Below are 18688 nucleotides of genomic sequence, written 5' to 3'. Positions count from 1 at the left end.
TCCACGAACCAGTGGCACAACTGCCCACCTTGGAAAGCACTGCTGCTAGTTCATTACAAGCAAAAATACACCATCACCACCAACGGCTTATTGCAGACAGTAAAGATCCCCAGCACTGTGTTTTCACCAAAGCAAAACTCCTTTTTGTCCCCTCCAACTTTTCAGTGGCCTTTCCGCCTCGGGGCTTTAGCTCAGCCTGTGGCAGATTTAGCCCAGGAGGTCTACGGTTTGGACAAGGCTGAGCGTGCCAGAGGCCCCCGCCCTGGAAAGTACTGGCCAAGCCTGGAGCGTTTTCTTGAGGGCTGCCCTTCTGCAAGACGGCCTCCAGCTGGAAGAGATGCAGGAGGCAAAGGAGAGCCCAAGGCAAACCGGCTGCGGGTGCAGGGACCACAGCAGGGCAGAGAGATGAAAGGCTCTGCAAACCAAAATAGCTGTGGACAAAATGACTCACTCTGGGAGTGGGGGACCAGCCCAGTCTCACCAGCCTTGCTCTGACCACAAGAGCCAGATTTGATGCAGGTGGGTCCCCGTGGGCTTCCATTTCTTCATTTGAATGCAGCAACAGGGAGGGAGGAACCACTGCGGATGAGGCTGAGCCAGAAGCAAAAGAGTGGGGAATTAATGGAAGCCATTTCCCCCATCAAAACCCCCACCAGCTGATTTACACCCCAAGGAGGTGGTGGAAGAGATACTAGACTCCCATTATTATTATTATTGCTTGGGTTGCGAACGTGATCCGTGTGGGATGCACGTTCGCAACCTGCACATATTATTATTATTATTATTATTATTATTATTATTATTGCAGGTTGCAATTTGGCGCTTCTGCGCATGCATGACCTCGTTCCTGTACTTCCAGGTTTGGGAGTGTTCATAACCTGAAAAAACGCAGCCTGAAGTGTCTGTAACCCAAGGTATGACTGTATTATTACTATAACAATTTGGGGATATAGCTTTTAGGCAGAGGGCTAAGCAGATTCTCTGCCTCATGGCTGCCCCAAGCAAATTTCAAAACCCACAAGGAATAATAATAATAATAATAATAGGGAGAGTTTTCTAAGTCACATCCAATGTTGTAGCTCTTTTGGAAACACCTTTAGCAGATTGCAGAGCAGCGCACACAGGGGGATGCAGCCCCAAAGTTGGATGCTTTCAAAATGCCCCCTTAAAGAAGGGCCCTTGCAGCTCAGGGGCAAAGCATCCACTGCCAGCTGAAGGTCCCGGTCCGTGGCATCTCCAGACAGGGCTGGGCAAGAAATCCTGGAGAGCAACTGCCACTTCCATGTAGACAATCCTGAGCTGGATGGGCCAATGGGTTTGACGCAGGTGAAGGCAGCGTCCAGCGTGCCTGAAGAGCAGCAGCAGCAGCAGCAGCTGAGAAGGGTCAATATTTTCTCCCTCTTCCTAAAGTAACTTTATTACTACTGGGGTATGACCATTGATTCATTAATCTCCTTCTAAGCGCCCATCTCTCAAGGCAGTTTGCATCCATCAAAAACCCTTTTGCTTTTAAATTATTTTTATTTTTTCATGCTTTTATTTTTTGTAACGTCGTAAACTGCTTTGACGGGTTTTGCGATTGAGCAATACAGTATAGAAACGCCTTTATAAATAAAGTAAGAGGCAAACAATAAATAGGCTTCTAGCAAGACTAAAACCCTGGCCAGAGGACCCGCTTATTCAGCCAGGGAAACCTTTTGGAACAAAAATGTCTTCAATTGTTTCCCGAAACTGCAGGCTGTGGATGCCGGAGGCTCCACAGAACAGGGGCAGCTGCACTACAAGCCCTGCTAAAGACTGGGCTTCTGACATCTTTGGCAGGGAAGCCTCTCCTGCCGGCCGACTGCAGTGATTGACTGGGTGTATAAGGGACAAGGCAGTATCTCTCTCTCTCTCTCTAGCAATCAGGTCCTGAGCTGCATAGGCACTTGAACTTGACAAGTAGAGTGCACTGACAGCCATTGCAAATCCCGCAAGTAGGGAGTTATATGCCTCAAAAGATTCCATCAAGGGTGTCTCCGAAAAGTTTTACACATCACTTGGGAAGACAGGCGAACTAATGCCAGTGTACAGGAAGAAGCAAAGATCACCAGTGTGGAAGCAAAGATTCTTCAACATCAACTTTGTTGGACTGGTCATGTTGTGCAGATGCCTGATGATCGTCTTCCAAAGCAACTGCTCTATTCCAAACTTAAAAATGGAAAGCGTAATGCTGGTGGTCAACAAAAGAGGTTTAAAGACTCTCTCAAGGCAAATATAAAAAAATGTAGTATAAACACCGACAACTGGGAAACACTGGCCTGTCACGGGCTTTGAAGACACTCAAACTCAGGACGCAAGGGAGAAACATGCTAAGAAGAAGGCACGCTTGGCAAATCCACACCGTGATCAACTCCTACCCAGAAACCTACGTCCCCACTGCGGAAGGACGTGTGCGTCCAGAATTGGCCTCCACAGTCACTTAAGGACTCATTGTTAACACCGTGTTCATGGAAGACAATCTTACTTGGGTATGAGTGATCGCCAAAGAAGGAGAATATGCTGGCGGTAATCCCGCCCCCCCCCCCGCTAACTGTTGTGTTCCGCACCAGCTGCAGCCTCCAAATCAAGCCCAAGGGTAGCCCCACAAAGAGCACAGTGCAGGAATTCAACCATGAGGTTACCATGCAGGGCAAGGTCAAGCTATGGGTAGGCAAACTAAGGCCGGGGGCCGGATCTGGCCCAATCGCATTCTCAATCCGGCCCACGGACAGTCCAGGAATCAGCATGTTTTTACATGAGTAGAATGTGTCCTTTTCTTTAAAATGCATCTCTGGGTTCTTTGTGGAGCATAGGAATTTGTTCATCCCCCCCAAAAAAAATATAGTCCGGCCCCCCACAAGGTCTGGGGGACAGTGGACCGGCCCCCTGCTGAAGAAGTTTGCTGACCCCTGCCTTAAGCTATCGTGACAACGGGCAGGGTCCTGGGAAGGCTTTGCCCACATCTCGTATCTTGATTTCTTTTCGTCAATAAACAGAAACCAAGAGCTCCGTGACTCCTGGACTGTTTACTGACCTGAATATAAACAGACTGTGGAAGCTCCGCTTTTTCTGCCAACTTGCAGTCCGCCTGCAGCTGTTCTTTCCTCGAGGACAACCAGGGTTGCAACATTTAAAAGCCACCCAGACTTTTGCTCCCGTTAGCAAGTTCCAAATCCGTTTTTTCTAAGGGACGGCCCTGCCTCTGAGGGAGGAGGAGGAGGAAAAACAGTTCCCCCTCCTGGGTATCAGGAGCAGCTTCTTCAAAGGGTTCCGTAAAAATGCCCTATTGCCCTCAATTTCCTTTTGCACAGCAAATGTTCATGGCCTCATCTGAACACTGAGGGAGAGACAGCGTATAAAAATAAGGTGTCCTTCTTTAAATCAACAGGGGGCCCCCAATGAAATGAAACTGCCATTCGGATGCAGGAAAAAGCTCAGCCATATTCATCCATTTATTATTTCATAAAATGTATACACCTGTGATTGTAAAAAAGCCCCCTCAAAGCAGTTTATTGGGGGGGGGCATAAAATGATCCCTGAAAAAACCAAAAAAAAAACCACCCCACCTTTCCATAAATTCCGGTAACACTAGGGAAAAGCTCATCTACATTCATCTATTTATAATTTCATAAAATTTATACACCTCTTGATTGTAAAAGCTCCCCTCAATGCAGTTTATATTAAAAAAAAACACCATAAAATGATCCCTGAAAAAACTAACAACATTAATGTAAGGCTTACTAAAAGTTAAAATAACACTGGACTAAAACAGATTAAAACTCGCATTAGCTTTGTAAATATTTGGGCAGGCATGTCTAAACAAAAATGCTTTTTGCAGGCGTCAAAGGGAGTGCAGTTGAGTGTCTGGTGTCATGAGGCAGGGAGTTCCAAAGTGGAGTTGTTGTTGCTGCTGTTTAGGGGTATAAACAATAAATTATTATTATTAATGAAAGGTTGAGTTCTTGCCCAGGCGTACGGGGTATTAAGGAGCCCCTTCTGCAGGAGGCGCTCAAGGGACCGTCGGTGGGTCAGGCCCCCTCGCGGGTAAACCGCTCTCTTGGGGGGGAGTGGTGGTCCCCAACCTCTTTCGCGAATCGAATTATTTTCTGAGCTGCGCCACCCCGGACGGGATTCGAACTCGCCACGCCGGGCGACCCAGAGCGCCTTTTCGGTCTGCGCCTGCGCGCGCGGCGCCGCGCCTCTCTCCCCCCCCCGCGAGCCTCGCAGTGCGCCTGCGCCGCCCCGCCGCGCCCCCCGAGCGGCGCCTGCGCAGTGGTCCCGGCGGGGTGTGTCCGGCGCCTGCGCGCGGCTGGCCGCGGGTCCCGAAGACAAGATGGCGGCGGCGGCTGCCCGGGTGAGGCGGCGGCGGGAGGGCGGCGCAGAGCGGAGAGGCCCCCAGCAGCCCGGCGCCCCGGCCCCAGGTGAGCGCGGCGCGGCGCGGCCCCGGGGGGCGGGAGCGCGCGCGCGAGGGGGCGGGGGCGCGGCGGGCGGGGGGAGGAGGGGCCGCCCAGGGCGACGCCGCCGCCATCTTGGAAGGAGACGCGCGCGCGGCCGAGAGGGGCGGGAGCGCGCCTGAGTGTGTGTCTGCGCGGCTCCCCCTCCCTCCTTCTCCGGGGCGAGACGCGGCAGCGCCCCCTGGCGGAAGAGCGGCGGGGCTGCGGCTCCTCTCGCCCGCCCAGAGCCGCCTCGGCCTCGACGGAGCCCCCGCCGCCCTCCGCCCCGCGGCTCGGCCTCCTCTCCCGGCGCGCCTGCCGGGCGGGCGCCCGCCCTCCGTCCTGCTCGCCCGCCCGCCCGCCCGCCTGCCTGCCCCGCTCTGGCTGCTGCGCTGGGCGGCCCAGCCCCCGACCCACCCTCCGCGGGCCGCCCAGCCAATGGCTTCTCCAGCCCGCCCGCCCCTCCCGCCCTCTCGCTCACCGCCGCCTCCTTGCCTTGCAGCCCCGTTGCAGCGCCCCACCGCCGGCCCAAGGAGCCCCCAGGAGACCTGGCCCCGGCGCCCCGCACCAGCCGCCGCTAGCCTCCTCCGCCGCCGCCGCTAGCCGCCCAGGATCGTCGCCGCCCTCGCCGCCGCAGCTTCTGGTTCCTGGCGGAGGCCGCCCCCTGTGGGTATCTCCTCCTCCTCCTCCGCCCATGGACCTTCCTGGTGTCTCCCAGGCGGCTGCCCTCCCATTAAAACGGGGCCTCCAGAAGCTCCTCCCGTGTTCTGTTTTTCCTTCTTGCCGGCAGATCCGTGCCCTCCGCTGCTGTGGTCGCAAGGAATGGAGGCTTAGGCCAAGCAGATGCCCCGCAAGGGGCGGCTGAGCACCACAAGCAGCACTCGCCCCACTTTGGGGTCTCCCCGTAGCCCATGTTCAAAGGCCTTTGCTGCCCCCAACTAAAGCCCCTTACAGATTTCCCCCCGTGTACAGAGTCGCCCGACACACAAGTCAAGGTGCCTTTGCTTCTTCTCCCAAGGAATCCTGGGCGCTCCGGTTTGGGAAGGGTGCTGGGAGTTCTGTGTTCAAGGCCCCAGCACCCTTTCCAAACAGCAGTTTTCTCAGTTTCCGGGAGGAATCCTTCTGCATCCCAAATAATTCCTTGGACTGGTCGGGCTCCAAGCTGCTGCTCCCGGGGCCCATTTCCACACTCCAAATGGCTTCTCCACAGAGCAGGAAGCAGGAATGTTTCTCTGCCGTTGCCGCTTCTAAGCTGTAAGCTCCTTGGGGGCACAACCTGGATTTTCAAAACATTTGAGACTCTTACCATACTATGGGCCATGTACAATACTAGGTAGCTGTGCCCTGGTGGCAGTTCAGCCTTGTGAATAAGCCCACAAAAGTTACGAGCTTTCTAAATAAACACATTCTGGCTTGCTGGGGTGTAGCAGAGGAGGGATCGAGGCCACCTGCATTTCTCTGCTGTGTTTCTGTGCAGGGGCAGAGGGAGGCTTTCATCCATTAGCAGCCCACGTGGTTCCTTTGCTGGGCACAAAGGAGGGCTGAGTGCCAGCCTTGCCCCTCTTCCATTGCCACACTCCTTTGCCCACATACAGTTCCTTTTCACCTCTGTCTGCCGGGCAAGTTCATAAATACAGAGTTATGCTAATCCCTTTGGGCCCTAAAGCAGCAGGGGATTCTGGGTGTCCGTTGGCATAATTCTCTCTGTATCCTGGGGACCAGGGGTATAACAGACTTGGGCACAAAGAGTGCTGGCTGGCGGAATGTGGTTGGCGTTAGATATGTGATCAGACGAAACCTTACGTGCTTAGGTAGCCCAAGGGTGTCCTCTGGCCTCAGCTCCTGTCATTCCTGACCTCGCTGCCTGAGGCTGCTGGGGGTTGGAGTCTGCAGCAGGTTCACTCCGATTCAGCCCTACATGCACAGTGCTCTGTTCTGACTGTTAAACTTGGAGTGAGTTGATGGGAAGGGGCAAACGAGAGAGCATAAGGTCACCAATGGTGCAGGTAGCCTAATGAAGCTGTCCCTCCTCCCCGCCCAACACGGGCTTGCCTGTGTCTTAAGTGGAATCATCACCTAGCTGCCTGAGCAGGTGTCTTGCGCAACCAAGCAGAGCTATTGAAGTTGCCTGGAGATCTGTAGTGGAACTCCTACTCTGTTCTGCTACAACCAGGCTTCAAGAGCAGGCAAGTTCAGAGGGAAGCCCAGCTGGTAGCCATGCTGAGTCATTTTCTTTTGGATGCTGTTTGGACAGCAAAAGCGGGCTCCCTGGGCTGCCCCCTTGAGGGACTCCTGCTCCCTCAGACGGAGCCTAGTGTCATACAGGCAAGGCAGATGCAGACAGCCCACCCGCCTGCCCTGCAGTGCACACTCATGCCTTGCAGTGTGCCCACAGTCTGGCTGGTGTTCCTGGAGCGTGGCTTAAAATGATCAAAGGCTCTCAAGGCTTCCAAGAGAACTTTTCCCGTGTGCCTCCAGATTGGGTTGGCCCCAGCCCAGGACTCAGTAGAAGGGATTTCGTGGAGAAGATGGTATCTTGGTGATGCTTTAACAATAGGGAAAGGAGTCAGGGTTGGCGTGGCACGCAGGACTCTGCAGCTCCTGCTCCAGCAGAATTCAGCAGCAGAGAGCGAATGGGCAGGAAGTGCATCCCCAAGGGAGATGGCCTGGGGAGGGCTGGCTGGCACCTCTTGATCTCCACCACTTCATTGCGTGGGGCTCTGTGTCCTCCAGCCACCCTCTTGGTTGCTCATCCTGGCTTGTGCACAAATAGCCATCCCACAGGCAGGGGGGTTTGCGGCCCGGAAGCTATAACTAGGGTGTCCCCTCCCCTTTGTGCTAGTTGCCCTATTGGTCATGAATGACCCTGCCGCCCTCCAGATGTGCTAACAGCCATCTTGGCTGGGGCTGATGGTAGCTGGAGTCCAGCGTCATCCAAAGGACCAGAGTTTAGTTAGCTTAGTCTGCAGGGTCTGGGCAAATAAATGCTCTTGTGGGTTTTGTGGTGTTCCCTGTCTTTGGGGCACATGTGAGGTTTGCCTCTGGACCCCCAAAACTCAGGTGTGCCTGCCTGCTTTGCCAGGCAGGCCAAGAGGGCTGCGCCTGCAGGAGCTCTTCCGGTCTGGATTAGTGGCTGTGCGAACAGAGCATTTTGTGACAGCGTTTCCTTCTGTCTCCTCCAGTGCAAATGGTGAGAAATGGCCCATGAGAACCACGGCAGCTCTGGGGAAGAAGCTGCTCTGATGAGCCACTCGCCCAGCACCTCCCACCAGAACCAGCCCAGCTCCCCCAAACCTGTCCGGCAGGTCCAGGATTTGCCAGGTACTTGCTGTGTTTGTGAATTAATTCTCATTCGCTGTTTACAATACAAAATTAGAAAAAACACCAATTGCATATCCATATACAGAGATTCCTTCAGATCTTGGGACTTCCACCCACCCCTTCCCTGGATCCCATTTTGATCATATAACGCTGCATCTTCTCCAAACTCTCTTATATTAATCCATATTTTCCATGATGATTGTTACGCTACAAGTGAAATCAAAATCCTGCCCATGTTTCCATCTGTTTACAGTGGCCTCTGATTTGCCAGGTTCTTGTTGGCTGTTAGGAGAGCCCTGCGTGGCACGGGGTTGGGGAGGGGGGCAGAAAGCAGGAAGGAAGCTGCATGTGGGCGCCCAGCCCCCTCTCCCCCAGCCAAGCCTTTCTGACCCATGGCTCTAGGGATGCAGCCTGTCCTGGATGGGGTAGCACTCCCCCCCCCCCCCGAGGACACAAGTTTGCCGCTTGGGCGTGCTCCAGGATTGAGCCCTCAGGTTTGTGCTGTGGCCAGGAGTGCATGTGCACAGTTGAAGCCAGGCTGCCAGCTGCCCTCGTTCCTTGAGGTGCCTGATTTGGCCACCGTGAGACACGCCTCTGTGGCATCCCTTTTAGATTGCTATAATGTGCTCCATGTGGGGCTGCCTTTGAAAAGGGCTCAGAAACTTCCAACCGGCTCAAAGAGCTGCAACCAGATTGCTGGCCAGGGCTGGTTATAGGGAGCAGGCGACTCCCTTGCTAGAGCAGAACCACGGGCCTGTTTCCAGGCACAATTCAAAGTGCTCATTATGACCTGTCAAGCCCTGCATGGCTCAGTTCCCCCTGGGTGGGGGCCTTCTCTGTGGCGACTGATCCAAGATTCTGGGACTCCCTCCCGGGAGAAGCTAGACCAGCCTCCTCTTTGCTGTCCTTCTGCTGGGAGGTGAAGACCTCCTTGTTCCAAAAGGCTTTGCCTGCTTTTTAATGAAAGGCCTGGTGCCATGCTGTTTTTATCGCAATTATTTGTACGTTTTAAACAGATTTCATGCATGTATATAGTTCTATTAACGTTTAATTGTTTTTTATTTCTTGCTTTTTTGGTTTTTAGCGATTCTTGTTTTTTATCTGTAAGCAGCCTTGAGTCCTGGGGTATAAATGAATATCTAACAATAGTGATAACAGCTCTTCTTCTGCTGTCCCTCAGATGAGCTGGTGCAGGCCGGCTGGGAGAAGTGCTGGAGCAAGCGGGAGAGCCGCCCCTACTACTTCAACCGCTTCACCAACCAGTCGCTCTGGGAGATGCCGCTTTTGGGGCAGCACGACGTCATTGTGAGTTGGCTGTCGAGCGGGCAGAGAGGGGAGTCCGCAGCCAGAGGGAGGCCTGGCCGCCTGGAGGCTTTCGAGAAAGGAGAGCTGCCTGCATGGGGGGGGGGTGGAGGGCTCCTGGTGGCCTAACTCTTCTCTTTCTGGGCTTTCTAGTCTGACCCTCTGGGCCTGAACGCCACCCCGATGCCTGCAGAAGGGGGAGTTGGCGATGCGGCTGCTGCAGCTACTGCTGCCGCTGCTGCCGCCGCCGCTGCCGCTGCTGCTGCCGCTGCTGCAGCCACTTCTGAAAACAAGACGCGAAAGCGGAGACTCTCTGAGGAGGTTCAGCCCAGCGGCAACAGCGTGAAGAAGCCCAAGGTAGGCCTGGTGGGCACCGAAGGCTCCCCAGGTGTGGGAGGAGATTGCCTTTGGGGAGTCAGAACAGAGGCTTAAAGCAGATTCCCACTTGGCCAGACTTCTCTTCAGAAATGCATCACCGGGCAGAGTCCACAAGGGCCTCCATTAACACACAGCCTATAAAGGAAAAGGGCATCATCCTGGCTGTTGATACTCCTGGCAGCCCCCTCCTGACACCCCAGGACCTCCCCCCACGCAACCTTCCAAGTCCATGGAAACACTTACTCAACCCAAGCCTTTTTGCTGTACATGCAGAGCCCTCCTTGCATCTTATCTGGGGCTGTTTTTCATGCTTCTAACACTCTGCCTTAGGCTCCTGCTAAACCGGTTCTTGCCAGTTTTGTGGCCAGGCCGCACTTCTGCCTTCCTGATAATGGGTTTGGCAGAATTTCCACACCAGTCAAACTGAAGCTTGAACGGCGTTTCTCCCCTAGGTGGCAGGCAGGGCTGCTTCCGTTTCTTGCAGAAACTTTCAGAGCAGAGGGAACTTTCAGAGCAGATGGGTGTGGCATGTTCCCCGGAAACTGGGGCTGGCGGACTGGCTGGCTGTTCAACTTCTTGGCAGGAAGCAGCTGTCTGCAGACACGTCTCCCTGTGGGTTGAAGTCGTCAGGGGCAACTGGGCATCCCTGGCGTGAGCACCTCCTCTTCTTAATATTTATTGGTATCCAAATTGGCCGGGTGCCTTTCTGCTCCCTTATTGTCCTGCCCTTATCCTATTCCTTGTGGGAGGAACCAAGAGATCTCTGGTAGCGATTTTGATTCAGTTCCGTCCCCTGCAGTAAGAGGAGAGATGGGTGTTGCCCTGGCCAGCCTGGCCTTGGCGCTGCCCCCTCTCCCAACGTGACCTGGCGTTTCTCACTTTCAGGTGGATGTCCCGGCAAACGCCCCTACTCAGCCAACACCCAACTCCTCCAATGCCCCTGGGGCGGCTCTGCTGAAGATGTTTGGTGTCTCTCCTGAAGACAAGCAGGCGGCTCTTTTGCGACCCACCGAGTGAGTCATGTCCGCCTGCTCTGCCCCCGGAGGGGACTGGCGTGGAGGTGGGCTCTGGGCAAGGGACTTGGGAGCTGCTGAGCCCCACCCACAGCGACCAGGCAGTTCACAGCCTGTTGTTCTCCCCCCCCCCCCGCAGAGTGTACTGGGACTTGGACATCCAGACCAATGCCGTGATCAAGCAGAGGGCGCCCTCGGAGGTGCTGAGCCCCCACCCGGAAGTGGAGCTCCTCCGGTCCCAGCTGATGCTGAAGCTGCGCCAGCATTACCGGGAGCTCTGCCAGCAGCGAGAGGGTGAGTTCTGCCTGCAAGCTTCCCGCCCCCTTTCCCCTAGACGCCTGCCTCGTGCTGGGCGCTTCTTCCCAGAGCCCACAGCCTGCCTCCCTCCCCTCCCCAGGGATCGAACCTCCGCGGGAATCCTTCAACCGCTGGATGCTGGAGCGGAAAGTGGTGGACAGAGGGACGGATCCTTTGCTGCCGAGCAACTGTGAACCGGTCGTGTCTCCTTCCATGTTCAGAGAAATCATGAATGACATTCCCATCAGGTACTGCTGGCAGGTGGTGCTCCTAAGGTGGGAGGGAGAAGGAGGGTCCCTGGGAGTCTCCTCCAAATTCTTTGTTACGCAAAGGCCAGTTGCTGAAAATCGAAGGAGGGGAGAGTTGCTGTTTTGCTCAGCTCCTGCCTCAGGTGGGCCCTTGGCCTGATCCAGTCGGCTCTCCTTAGGGCATTTGTGCTCAGGGTTTCCCTACCCCTGTCTTCGCAGCAGTGGCTCTCTGGGGCTGGACTCCGATGGACTCTCCTTCCTCGGAGGTCTTCATGCAGAGGTTGGGTGCCCCCCTGCCTGGGATTCTTCAGCTGTTGTTCCTGCATTGCAGGGGGTTGGGCTAGATGACCCTTGGGGTCCCTTCCAACTTCACCATTCTGTGATTCCACCTTCTTACGTGTCCTGCAGATTGTCCCGCATCAAGTTCCGGGAGGAAGCCAAGCGGCTGCTCTTCAAATACGCTGAGGCTGCAAAGAGGCTCATTGAGTCCAGGTGGGAACCTTGGCATTCCTGTCCTTGTTGTCATTAGGAGAGTATGAAGCTGAAGAGGGCAAGAGGGGGAGGGGGCCAGGGTCTGGCGGGTTTGCAAAAATCAGTGCAAAATGGGTGAGGCTGTGAAGGAAAGCAAGCAGCGTAATTAAAAGGAAGGAGAGTCAGGCCACTCACCAGAAACTGTGCGGTGGAGGAAGGTCGCAGGGAAAAGGGAAGTAGCCAAAAGGCGGAGCACTGAGAGGGAGAGAGCAGGATGTGCTTAAAGCTGTTGCTGAGTCCTTGTTCAGTTTTAAAGGCGGGGAGAAGAGTTTGGTGCTCTGTTGGCCACAGGGTTCAGTCACGTTGCCCTCTGTGTGCTGCAGGAGCGCCTCCCCAGACAGCAGGAAGGTGGTGAAGTGGAACGTGGAGGACACCTTCAGCTGGCTGCGACGGGACCACTCCGCCTCAAAGGAAGACTACATGGTCAGTTGCCTTTTGCAGGGGCAGAGCCCCTCTGGGTATGCTTGTCCCCCTGTCTGCACCTGGGGGCACTCCAGCATGTGTAACAGCCCCCCCTCCGCCCCCCCAGGACCGCCTGGAGCACCTGCGCAAGCAGTGTGGGCCCCACGTGTCAGCGGCAGCCAAGGACTCGGTGGAGGGCATTTGCAGCAAGATCTACCACATCTCTCTGGAGTACGTCAAGCGCATTCGTGAGAAGCACCTGGCCATCCTCAAGGAGCACAACATCTCTGGTAGGCGCAAGCCCGGGTGGTGTCGTCGTCAAGAGCGTTGGATTCAAATCCTGTACTTGGCCCTGAAACTCACTGGGTCACCTTGGCCCAGTTGCCTTCCCTTAGCCTGTCCTCCCTTGCAGGGCTGTTGCTATTGTGAGGATTAAGTAAGGAGAGGGAGAGCCATGAGTGCCCCCTTGGGATAAACAATAACAGCAAATCCGTCCTAAATCAATCAGCCGCTTACCCTGGCTGAGGCTGCAGACTCCCGGCCGCTTTTTGTGTTGGGGGGAACTGGGTCAGGGGTACTTGGACTGGGGTGGGAGCTGCCCCTCGCCCTGCTTCCGCCAGCCGGCGTGGGCGTGGCCTGGGTGGCACTAACTCCTCCCCTCAACCTGCAGCGGAGGCAGAGACTCCAGAGGTGCAGGACCGGCTCGTCTATTGCTACCCGGTGAGGCTGGCCGCCCCTTCCCCCCCGCTGCCAAACGTGGAGATCCACGTGGAGAACAACGTGGTGTGCGTCCGCTATAAGGGAGAGATGGTGAAAGTCAGCCGCAGCTACTTCAGCAAGCTGGTAGGTGGCAGCAGGGAGAAGAGAGAGAGACCGGGGGGGGGGGCAGGGCCAGGGTCAGGCCACCCACCTACACCCCTTGCATCCCGGCATCACCTTCTCCCCCTCTGCTCTTCTTCAGTGGCTGCTTTATCGGTACAGCTGCATTGACGACTCGGCCTTTGAGCGCTTTCTGCCGAGAGTGTGGTGCCTCCTCCGCAGATACCAGGTATGCCCTGCCCTGCTGAGCTTGGGCTGATGGGGGCAGGTGGGGGGCTGTCTCTCCAGGCTGGTGGGCCAGGTGTCCCCTCAGTCGGCTGAGGTGCTTCCCTGGGCAGATGCCTGTGACCCTGGCGAGACCACTGGGCCCTGGGCTCTTGCAGGCCTTAGGGGCTCGGAGCAGGTGGCTCGGCGTTTCACTTTAAGGGCGATCCAGTAATGAACACTCTCCTTTGCTTTCCCCGCAGATGATGTTTGGCACCGGGCTCTACGAGGGGACCGGCCTGCAGGGGGCGCTCCCGGTGCACATCTTCGAAGCCCTGCACAAGCTCTTTGGCGTGAGCTTTGAGTGCTTTGCCTCCCCCCTGAACTGCTACTTCAAGCAGTATTGCTCGGCCTTTCTGGACACAGACGGCTACTTTGGCTCGAGGGGGTGAGTGCCAGAAGGGGGCTGGCGGGAGCCCAAAGAGGCTTGGGGTGCCGTAAGGGGGAGAGGAGGAGGAGGAGGAAGGACAGACGGGGGTCCCTGCCTGCTGTGTTAGACTGAGGTCGCCCATGGTTTTGGTTGTGGGTTCGGGGGTTGGGTATACCTTCCCCCAAGTTCTTTCTGCCTCCCCTTCCCTCATGGGCCCTGCTGCATCTTTCTCCTTCAGTCCCTGCCTGGATTTCTTCCCCATCAGTGGCTCGTTTGAGGCAAACCCTCCGTTCTGTGAGGAGCTGATGGATGCCATGGTGTCCCACTTTGAGGTATGCTCCCCCCTTGGGGGTGTTGCTTTGCTACAAGGTCACATCGCCTCCCTGGTCCATCTTTCTGGCTTCCCTGTCGGGTGGGGTCTTCCTTTCTCCCCCTGCCCTGCCCCACACATCTGGAGCGCCACCCGCCCCTTGCCCACGAGGCTGAGGGTGCTTCTTCTTCTCCGCTGCCTTAGAAGCTGCTGGAGGCCTCCAGTGAGCCCCTGTCCTTCATCGTCTTCATCCCAGAGTGGCGGGATCCTCCCACGCCGGCCCTCACGCGCATGGAGCAGAGCCGGTTCAAGCGCCACCAGCTCATCCTGCCCGCCTTCGACCACGAGTATCGCAGCGGCTCCCAGCACGTCTGCAAAAAGTAAGCTGGGAACCCCAAGCCTGCCCCTTCTTTCTCCCCTGTCCCCGTCACCCAGATGCGGTGAGCGATCAGAGAACAAAACGGAATGCAGTCTCTTTAGCACAAGAAGTGCAAACTGGCAGTAGAGGATCTGAAAAGAATTCCAGGAGCGCATTGCTAAAAACGTAGAAGACCAGCAACAAAACAAACCTTTAAATACCTTAGTAGCAGGAGGCTCATCAAGGAGGCAGTGTAGACCTTTGGAAGAAAGGCCACTGAAGGGGGCAGAAGTAGGTTGCAGAGAAGCGTTCTTTGCACCTGTCTTCCCTGCCGAATCTGCAGGCCCAACTCCTGTGCCTGAGCCTAACCTTCACAGCAAGGGAGTCGTGAGGCAGGATCTGGATGGTGGCAGAGAATTCTTAACTCAAGTGTGAAATCGCTGCTCTTAATAATAATAATAAATTTTATTTATATCCCGCCCTCCCCAGCCGAAGCCGGGCTCAGGGCGGCTAACAACAATCAAATAATCAAACAGTCAAATAATCACACATTCTAAAAATATTTCATTATTAAAATTAATTAAAATCAAATTGATGGCAACCGATTAAGCAAAATTCTGTGCAGGTTGCCAGAGGAGGGAGTCAGGCTGCGCCCTGACCAAAGGCCTGGTGGAACAACTCTGTCTTGCAGGCCCTGCGGAAAGATGTCAGGTCCCGCAGGGCCCTAGTCTCTTGTGACAGAGCGTTCCACCAGATTGGAGCCGCAGCCGAAAAAGCCCTGGCTCTAGTTGAGGCCAGCCTAACCTCTCTGAGGCCTGGGACCTTGAGGATGTTATTATTTGCAGACCGTAGGTTTCTCTGTGGGGCATACCAGGAGAGGCGGTCCCGTAGGTATGAGGGTCCTAGGCCGTAAAGGGCTGTAAAGGTTAAAACCAGCACCTTAAACCTGATCCTGTACTCCACCGGGAGCCAGTGCAGCTGGTATAGTACCGGATGAATGTGATCTCGCAGCGAAGACCCCATAAGGAGTATCGCCGCGGCATTCTGCACCCGCTGGAGTTTCTGGGTCAGTCTCAAGGGCAGCCCCACGTAGAGCGAGTTACAATAATCCAGTCTGGAGGTGACTGTCGCGTGGATCACAGTGGCTAGGTCAGGGCGAGAGAGATAAGGGGCCAACTGCTTAGCTTGGCGGAGATGAAAAAATGCCGCCTTTGTTATAGCTGTAATCTGCGCCTCCATAGAGAGGGAGGTATCGAAGATTTCACCCAAACTCTTTTAACGGACGGTGCTGGCACTAATTGCACCCCCGCAAGAGATGGGAGTTGCCCCCTCAATCCCATATCGTCCCGCCCCAGCCAGAGGACCTCTGTCTTCGAAGGATTTAACTTCAACCGGCTCCCACGTAACCATCCAGCCACAGCTTCCAGACATCTGGTCAGTGTGTCTGGGGCCGAGTCAGGATGGCCGTCCATCAACAGATAGAATTGGGTGTCTAACAGCTATGTAACTTGTCCCCTAAGATTGGCCTCTGTGGCCGAGGACTAATGAGTTACCAATGCCACACCTTTTTTAAAGGGGTTGCAAAGAGGGGGAATCTGGTAAATTAGGGGCTAGTTAGCTTTACATCTGTTCTGGAGACTCTGGTGGAAAACGCTAAAGGTAGGATTGCCAAGCATACAGAAGAACAAGCCTTGCTGAAGAAGAATGAGCATGGCTTCTCCAAGAGCAAGTCTGCTCTCACTAGCCTTTTGGAATTGCTCAAAACTGTCAACAGGCCTGTAAACAGAGGCGATCCAGTTGGCATCGTGTACTTGCACTTTGAAGAAGCTTTTGACAAAGTGCCTCTTTGCTAATAGTTGTTGTTGTTATTTTGCTTATACCCCGCCCATCTGGCTGCTTTTCCCCAGCCACTCTGGGCGGCTCCCAACAGAATTAAAAGCACAATAAAACATCATACATTAGAAACTTCCCTAAACCGGGCTTAGAAGTCATAGAACACCAGGCAAAGTCAGCTTGTGGATCAGGAACTGGTTAACCCACAGAAAGCGGAGAGCAGGGGATTCTGAGCCCCCTTCCAAGCTGCAGGCCATTATAGCGAATGTGGGCTCTTTTCAGGGGTGCTTCACCCAGCAGCTCTTCTCTTCCCTGAGGTGAAGGCGCTGGCTGCCCCCGCCAGTTGGCCACCGACAGAAGGTCTGCTCTGGCCATCTCTCCTCCAGCCTTGTCACCTGAGATCCCTTTGACAGCAGGTTTCAGGGACTGAACTGGATGTTCTCCATGCAAAACGGGGAGTAGCGAATCTGTGAGGCCAAGCTGCATCTCCCATCATCCCTGGCTGTTGGCCGGGGCTGATGGGAGCTGGAGTCCAGCTCTGTGTCCTTGTTCAGTTGCTGCATTATGTCCCAGCCCTCGTCTCCTCCGGGGGCAGCTTTGACCGCCTGTCTTCTGTTCCAGGGAGGAGATGTACTACAAAGCTGTGCACAACACCGCTGTCCTCTTCCTGCAAAACAACTCCGGCTTCGCCAAGTGGGAGCCCAACGCCGAGAGACTGCAGGAGCTCGTCACGGCCTATAAGCACTCGGGGCGGACCCTGGCTTCATCTGCCTCCTCCTCCTCCTCCTCGTCTTCCTCTTCAGCTTCAGAGAAGGAGCGAGAGACAGTTCAGGACCAGAGCACCAGCCGGGAGACCACCCCGAACTAGCGCACTCCTGGCTGGCTGACGGGCAGCGGTGGTGGGAGAGGACTCTGCTCCCAAGGGAGGGCGAGGGGGCTGGCCCCACAGTGCTGGAGGCGGGGATCAGCTCCTCTGCAACGTCTGCCTTCCTCTCCAGCCCCGCAGGCCCTTCCTCCTCCCTCCCTGGGGGGCGTTCCCCCGCCCCCGTATGCTCCATGCAGCAGCAGGACCGGCTCCTGGCCTCCTTGAGGTGTGCTGGGCGAGGAGGTGCCTGCCGCCCACGTTGTAGCTCCCCTACGGATCCCATGGGGCAGGTGGGACGGACAGCGGGGTGAGGGTCTGGCTGCCTGGCCTGCCGTGTTGGAGGCCAAGGGGTGGCCCAGTGCTGCAGCCGGACGTGGGCAGTCTTCTGCGAGGGGAAAGGAGCACGAACAGAGGGAAGCCCCGTGCCCTGGGGTGTCCTTTGCGCTGCTCCAGCCGTGTGTCTATACTGTAAATACATGTCCGTGTGGCGACTCCGCGCTCCGAAAGGCCATGCCGCCTCCTCCCTTCTCTTCCTCCCCAGCTGTACCAGTTGCGTGTTTTCACCGAAGCTGTTTACTGTAACCTGTGGGGCAAGGCCGCCCCCCTTTGTGTGTGTACAGAGGTCTTGGCTGCCATTTTTGTAGTCGTCGCAGTTTTTATCCGAGGCTCCGGGCTTCCTTGGAGACCAGCAGAGGGGTTTTGTGTTTTTTAAAGGATTTTAATTTAACAGTGCTAACCATTTTATTACTTTTATCAAAAGAGCAAAGGAAAAGTCTATTTTTGATTTTGTTTCCCAGTTCTTAGGAACATTAAAACCAGCATTACGGTGCCCCCCAGGCCTTGGCTGCTTTTCCTATGTTAGGTTGAGTTCGGGAAAGTTAGCTCACAAGGTGCTGATCCTGTAGAGTTGAAACCAGGGGAAGCTTGGAAGAGGGAAAGGTGTCTCTTGTGCCTGCTAGATGAGAGGACAGGCTGTGTGTTTGTGTGCGTAAAAGGGGGGGGGTACCTCTTGTTCTTCCTGCTCCTCCTGCTCAGCTGACGTGCAGGAATTGCTTTGATGCTGTGGAAAAGACAAGGGTGTGTGGGTGTTGGTGTAACTGACACTAGCATCCTAAGTGGCTCAATACACAACCTCTCTTTCGGTCCAGAGACCAGGATCTCTTTCACATGCAAAGGTTGTTAATGTCTCCTCCTCTGCTCAGCTTCTGCATCCAGCAGCAATAAGTTTGGGAAGGTTTTGTTTTGTTTTTTGCTTGAACCATTGAAACCTGTTAGTGGGCAGCCCCTCAAGCCCTGCTTGGCAATGTCTAGACGGAAGACTTGTTGACTGCAAACACAATTCAGGCCTGCAATGATTTTGAGAGCAAATGTCAAGCTCTGGGCTTTGTGACCGTCTTGAGCAGTCGGGTGCTTCCCTCTGAAGGCTTGCCCTGACTCTTGGCGTGCTTTTGCAAGGCGGCAAATTCTTTTTTTCAGCCAGCTGCTCGCCGGATATGAAAGAACCCCGCCTCTCCCCCCACCCCAAGTGCTGGAAATAGCATCCTGGCTGCCCCAGAAGTGCTTCCGGGCAGGGGGGTTTTAAAGCCTCCCCTCCCACCCCGTCACTCTTGTGTAGTCATAGTATCATAGAGCCGTGGAGTTGGGTCTCTGAGGGTCATCTAGCCCAGCCCCCTGCGATGCAGGAATCTCAACTAAAGCATCAAGGCAGATGGCCATCCAACTTCTGCTTTATTTTTATTTTTCTCAATAGTTTTTATTAAACTTTACATTTTTATATTCAACACAATCATCATTATTACAAAAAAAACCTAAATGCAAATTCCAGTCTCCCCCCAACCCCTGACTCCCCTCAACTTCCTCTTCTGGTTCTCCAAATATTTGTTTCTTCTGCTTATTTTGTTCTAATAATAATAATAATAATAA

At 55.1% G+C, this 18688-nt stretch overlaps 1 protein-coding gene across 2 annotated transcripts; it reads left to right on the top strand.

The window, feature by feature from the left end:
* The first annotated feature begins 4980 nt into the window (after positions 1–4980).
* On the top strand, positions 4981–17600 carry PCIF1 (phosphorylated CTD interacting factor 1). Of its 2 annotated transcripts, none has more exons than XM_081916825.1 (16): positions 4981–5120; positions 7637–7775; positions 8956–9080; positions 9231–9434; positions 10341–10468; positions 10608–10762; positions 10866–11013; positions 11422–11505; positions 11868–11967; positions 12074–12236; positions 12617–12789; positions 12908–12994; positions 13233–13417; positions 13638–13731; positions 13914–14089; positions 16522–17600. In XM_081916825.1, exons 2-16 carry the CDS (start codon positions 7652–7654, stop codon positions 16766–16768), a joined length of 2193 nt encoding a protein of 730 aa, XP_081772951.1. In that variant the 5' UTR covers positions 4981–5120; positions 7637–7651; the 3' UTR covers positions 16769–17600. The 2 variants fall into 2 exon arrangements, with proteins under 2 accessions (XP_081772951.1, XP_081772952.1); XM_081916826.1 differs by lacking the exon at positions 4981–5120 and adding an exon at positions 5316–5449.
* The last annotated feature ends 1088 nt before the right edge of the window (positions 17601–18688 follow it).

Source organism: Podarcis melisellensis (assembly GCF_964234715.1).
Source record: "Podarcis melisellensis genome assembly, chromosome: 6".
NCBI lineage: Eukaryota > Metazoa > Chordata > Lepidosauria > Squamata > Lacertidae > Podarcis > Podarcis melisellensis.
This window is presented reverse-complemented; position numbering and strand designations above follow the sequence as displayed.